Below are 6488 nucleotides of genomic sequence, written 5' to 3' on the forward strand. Positions count from 1 at the left end.
GTCATTAAGGTGGCGAGGATGTTACTTTGTAAACAATTTGTTATGTTCTTAAAGTGATAACTCTCACTTCTGGGATTAATTACACAAATAAATTTGAAAACAAAACTTATGAGCGATGCGGGACTCGAACGCGCGAATTCTCGCGTTCCGTGCGATTGGTTTTCCAACTGGGATACCGTGCGAGTGACGTATTGTATGTTTTGTCCAACTCTAAGCTTATGGCTTGATGTTACCTTGTGTTTACCTTTACCTTCAGTACACTCGAGGGCGCTCTCGAAGGTAGATTTGGTCAGCATCAAGTCCAACACGGCAATGAGCTGCGCGGCCGAGCTGGTGTCGCTCACACGCATGCGCAGAACATGCCCCGCCCACTTCACTGACCGCGTCTGTCTGTTGAGAGAAAAAGTGTGTGAGTGTACTTATGTATGCACGCAAGCAGTTATACTTCTTTGGCCTAACAAAGAAAAATCATTACAATTATTTTCACTTCTCATGCTCTGAAATTGCTTATTTGTGCACAATATAGGCTGCAAAAAACGATTTTTGTTCACAAGTGCATTAACGTATCTCGTAACGTATAACGTACTCATAAATGTATCTATATTAAGGCAAAGAAAATGAGCCATACAGCCAAACACAATAAAAAGTTCAGAGATAGAATTTGTTATTTATAATATTTACTTTAATTTATTTGCCTCATGTGTTTATAAGACTTAATTTGTTTAACCGCTGTGCAGCTCACCTGAACAGATGATGTATCAGAAACAGCAGCTGCCTCAGATCTCTCTCGCGATCAAGAAGCGCATCAGCTAAGAAAGTAGCCCAGCGTTGGAGAGCTTCGGCATACAGAGACGGGACACCATCAGTCAAACGTAATGACTGGAAGATCAGAGACAGTGCTTCACGAACCTCACCCTTATTAACATGCACCGTCTCTGACAGAATTTGCTCTATCTGAAATCAATTATATTATACTTAGTAAATGTAAAATTTGCAATCAGTAATCTACTACTGTATGTAGGCATATATTTTGCTCGCTCGTGAGACACTACTGGCTGGCGTACTGTGCAGAGGCCGCCTCACATACTTAAGATTCCGATATCTACACGGGGAGTGAGACAGGCCTGGTAAAGCCAAGATCCTAATTCAAATTTGAGTTGAATCTAGTTCACCAAAAAAACTTTCAAATGAACCCATCATACACATCCATTAGTTAACTGAAATAAAACATAAAAATAACATTACTTGATAGTGAGCCGTTAGTGCTGTATGTTGGTAGTGGCAGTATGAATCCTGCACATCTCTCAACAATCCCTCAAGCCTCAACTTAGCAGCAGGCAACTTATTCTTCTGCAACTCCGCATGATCGTACACTGCTTTGAAGTTAACATTGGCACCACACGAACACTTTTCCGATAATGTCATATGTTTCTTTTCAATTCTCCACAGTAGACTCCGATTTTTGTCCTCATTAAGGTAACCACATTCAATTGTAATTCTTTCTCTATCTCTTGCTATTAATGATGATCTACAATACAAACAACAAATCATATCTCAGTTCATGTAATATACGAATTATTTGGGATGTAAAGGAAAGGGGATTTTATTAATGTAATATAGTAAAATTAAATGTGTTCCACACGAGTTAACAGATGTTACCACCTCCATGTTCCGTGGTCCTGACATATTTTGAGTGTCACTACCAATATACTCTGTGTTATTAATAACCGCGAAGTAAAGTTTTTCCTAATTTAAAACTTTTTGTCTTTATCTTACCTCTGTCACTACACAAAGTTTTGTTTTAAATTTTAATTGTTTTTATAAATCAGATGAATAAATTACTTATTTTATATAAATTTATTGATGTTAAAAAAACAACTGGCTAACTCCAAATGGTTTACTTCTGCATAGTGTGTATTGCGGTTAAAATTATTGCAAATACTGACCCCTATCACTTCCTAACGTGAATTCCAATCAAATTACCAATAAAGTTAAAAAAATATAGGTATGACCAGGATAATGAGATTATCCTGTATAATCTGTGGTGACTACTTATCCAGAATCTATATTTTTTTTAACTTAGAAATACCTATATATTCTCATTACAAATAATTTAATCAATGACATTTCATTACATATATCAGAATGTTTACCGGGCCAGAGCACTAGTGTATGTAATTTGTGCATGATGCTACCTAATTTGTCGGACAGTGTGAATTTAGTAACTAAACAGTCCTAATACCTAAAACATATTTGAATAACTAGATGTGCATGGAAGAATGTACAAAGTTAAAATATCCCCAGTGGGATATAAACCAAGAGATAAATTGAAACAAAAGACCATCTTAGGTAATCATCTAACCAAAACTATTCATTATTTCAATTAAGGAAAGGAGGAAGAAAGAAAATTTTTGAAAACATACTGCACAAGCGATTAACATCTTTTTTAACAAAACATAATATCATTTTGGAGGAACAAAATGGTTTCCAAAAAGGAAAATCAACAACTTTAGCGTGTTTATCGCTAATAAAAGAAATATCAGAATGTATGTATACAAAAATTCCAGTAACATCAGTATTTTTTGATATGAGCAAAGCTTTTGACAATGTTTGTCATGAAAAACTAGTAGATAAATGTGCTCAATATGGTATTCGAGGTCTAGCAAATGACTGGCTTAAAAGTTTATCTTTCAAACCGCACTCAATACGTTGAAATTGGTAAATTAAATAATAAACAAGAAGTACCTTATCAATCAGAACTTAGACTTAAAACAAAAGGTGTACCACAAGGAAGTATATTGGGTCCACTTCTATTCATAATCTACATAAATAACTTACCTAGCATTACTACTTATAACTGTACTCTTTTTGCTGATGACATCTCTATTGTAATTAAATGTAATAATGAATTGACATATAATATAGAAATTAATAAAACAATAAAGGACACAATTGAATGGCTTACTGAAAATAACCTGACTGTAAATTCAAAAAAACAATGTATATGCAGTATTATAATAAGAATGGGAAAGGAAAAGATATTAATGTTAATTATCATAATGAGAATATTAAAGAAGCACAACTTGTCAATTTTCTTGGGATTACTTTAGACAGCAACTTGTCTTTCAAGTCACATGTTGACAAAATTAGCAAAAAAATTAACCAACATGTATTTGTCCTCAAACGCGTATCAAAAACAACAGGTAAAAAAACAGCGCTAATGGCATATCATGCATTCGTGGTTTCAGCTTTAAGATATGGATTGGTCATATGGGGCAACTCGGTGAGCATAGGGCATTTATTTATTGGACAGAAGAAGTGTATCAGGGCGGTTTGTGGAGCCGGCCTCCTAGATTCTTGTCGACCGCTATTTAAAAAATTGAAAATTCTATCGCTGCCATGCCTATACATTTATGAGATAAGCCTATTTGTTCAAAAACATATGTGTGATTTCTATACAAAAAAAAGCCAGAAGGTTTTAAACACAAGGTATCCAAATAAACTCATAATGCCCTTCTGTAGAACTGCATCTTTTAGTAGAAATTGTTACAGCATGTCTGTGAAAATATATAATAAATTGCCCAATGAATTGAAAGATTTACCGTTCAAAGTTTTTAAAAGAAGACTGCATCAGTGGTTAACAAATAAGTGCTTCTATAGTTTAAATGAATTTTTCAATACAAAATTAATTAGTCTATTTGATAATAATACATATATGTAAATCAATATACTTTTATGACATTGAATTTATTAATATTATACATAGGTACTAAATTAATTATTAAGTTATTTACGTCTCATATTATAATATCTTAAATTTCATTTTATAAATATTATTGATATCATTGTGAAATATGACATGTTTCGGTATAACAGTACGAGTAGTGTTTAGACAATTTTGTAACATATTTTGCATGTCAATTGACGAAACATATTGGATTATCCATTATATTGTTAACATCTTAAGTACAATGTTTCCTGCAAATAAAATTTCATTTCTATAGTGTAACCCTATATTTCAAGTTGATAAATTTATTTAGTTATCAATTATTAATACGAGGGCTTCACTAAAAGTATCAGGAATGGAATATTTCCACTGTTCCTGTCATATTAAAATCTTTTAATTGAAAACTCCTTGGTTTTAAAAATCAAATACTATTTATTTATTTAAATTAAGATTCTCGGTCTTGTCAAACTTGTTTAGTTGTTGAGAAATTGGAATTGACTTGAGAAGAGTCTAGAGTGATGATTTATTATGACTTTCGAAGTGGTTTAACACAAAAACAGTGTGTTGACCGGATGATTTCAGCATTTAGTGATGAAGCCCATTCATTCATCTAAAACCACAAATTTTCACTAGTTTGCTGAATTTCAACGTGAATGTGTCAAGCTCAGTGATGATCCCCGTCAAGGTCATCCAAAAACTGCAGTCACCAAAGAAAACGTTGATGCAGTGCGTAAGCTGATTGAGGAAGATCGACATGTGACATACTGCGAAATTCAGGCAACTTTAGACATTGGCATGAGTCAAATACATGAGCAAAAAGCGGCTCGCGTTACTTGGTGGGTCAGAACTCTCGAAAGATTCCATGCAGGATCAACAAATGCTGTTTACAACATCCTGTCAGGTGAAGAATCCTGGATATACGCGTACGAACACGAAACAAAAAAACCGTCACGAGTTTGGGTGTTCGAAAATGAGTAAAATAACAAAAATTTTTCGTTCATGGAGTGCTGCAAAAAAAATTGTGGCCACGTTTGTTTCCAAAACCAGCCATGTTGCGACTATTCCTCTTGCAGAAAATGCAGAATGGTATGCTAGCATTTGTTTGCCACAGGTCGTTTCTAAACTCCGTAAAGAGGATGCAGTCCTCTTCATCATCCTCCATCACGACAATGAGAGTTCTCACACCGCGCACAGTACAAAAGAGTTTTTAGAGCAAGAAAACATAGAATTATTAGACCATCCGCAGTACAGCCCTGACCTAAGCCCTAATGATTTTTATACTTTCCCTAAAATAAAGAATAAATTGCGTGGTCAGAGATTTTCATCACCTGAAGAAGCTGTGGATACCTACAAAACAGCCATTATGGAGACCCCAACTTCCGAATGGAATGGTTGCTTCAATGATTGGTTCCATTGTATGGAAAATGTGTCAAATTTCGCGGAGAATACTTCGAAAAGCAATAAATACATTTTTAAATAGTAATGTTGTGTCACTTCCTTGATTCCCGATACTTTTAGTGCAGCCCTCGTAGTAGATAGATTTTTTTTTTGAAAATTGTATGTATATCAAGATTTTGTAATTTTTGTATTATATTATTGTGTTCTTTGTGTCACCAAAGTAAAGACTGTGCATGTTGTGACATTTTCATTTGTTGTTCATTCAACTTATATTTTGTAAATATTCAATATATTTAATCATATTAGAATATAACTACTACCAGTTGTTCTATAAATAAATAAACACAAGATTGATACATTATGAAGTGCCTTTACCTGAAAGTTGACAAGAGATCAACTAATGGATGATCAGGGCCACTCAACGGTCCTGCTTCAACAATAGCTTCTTGTTGTTCACTTATTGCATGTACTTCTGCTATCTCTTTTCCACCATATATCCTTATTGCCTCCTCTAATGCCATACTAGGTAATATTGGATTTTTTACTTCTACAATATTTTGACTTATCTGTCTTTCTTCTGTGTATGTTTCAGAGACATGAAGTAAGGGTGCAGAAGGAGCAACACTTTCTTTATTAACTAAATTTGTTTCTAATTCCTCAATTGGTGTTTTTTCTTCACTTACTTCTTTAACGGATTCCATTGCAATATCTATGTTCTGTTGTTCGAAAGTTATTCCTTGTAACTTTTCATTTAAATCCACAAAAGTATTTTCTATTTTTTCTGTACTAGAGATATTTACACCACAGCTTATATTTTCACTAGGCTCATGTGATCTAAGGTTTTCACCATTAAAACATTCTTCGGTACTTGGAGCTACTTCTACAGAATCCTCGGTTACTTTATTAAAGGACTTATTTTTTATTTTACTATTATTTGCAACACAATTAATCGCTTCAAGGCTTTTTGTTGAAGAGATACTTGTTTCTTCACCAGTTTCATTCTTTGTCATTTTAGATTTCTTTGTTTCACGTTTACTAATGCGAAATGATGGTTGCTCGGATTTCTTCTTCTGGAAATTTAAATAACGACATTTAGTTACAAAAAAATATATTTACGATACTGTTATGAATTTGTGATTGACAAAGACGCAGTAAATACAAACAGCAACATAGTACTTTTCATTTATAGTCCTATTATTTCAATTATTTTCCTACCTCACTCTTTTTCTCTTTAACAAGAGTTGCCATTTTAGAAGTAAAGTATTGTTGATATATTCAAGATATTCCAAGCTCAATATATTAAAATTAATTTTGTAAATATTTGGTAAAGTTTCAAGTTACACTTAAAGAAAACTTTTTTTGA

General features: G+C 33.4%; 1 protein-coding gene across 1 annotated transcript in view; it reads right to left on the reverse strand.

Annotated features, from left to right (window-relative positions):
- LOC126974338 (uncharacterized) overlaps positions 1-6482 on the reverse strand; it is a 70440-nt gene extending 63958 nt beyond the window's left edge. Inside the window, exons 1-5 of the mRNA XM_050821794.1 lie at positions 6341-6482; positions 5501-6195; positions 1246-1528; positions 743-954; positions 251-390 (exon numbers count right to left, since the gene is read on the reverse strand). Of these exons, the coding sequence (XP_050677751.1) occupies positions 251-390; positions 743-954; positions 1246-1528; positions 5501-6195; positions 6341-6373 (1363 nt within the window). The 5' untranslated portion in view covers positions 6374-6482. The remainder of the gene's footprint in view (positions 1-250; positions 391-742; positions 955-1245; positions 1529-5500; positions 6196-6340) is intronic.
- Between the last annotated feature and the right edge of the window lie 6 nt (positions 6483-6488).

This window comes from Leptidea sinapis, chromosome 32 (assembly GCF_905404315.1).
Source record: "Leptidea sinapis chromosome 32, ilLepSina1.1, whole genome shotgun sequence".
Lineage (NCBI taxonomy): Eukaryota > Metazoa > Arthropoda > Insecta > Lepidoptera > Pieridae > Leptidea > Leptidea sinapis.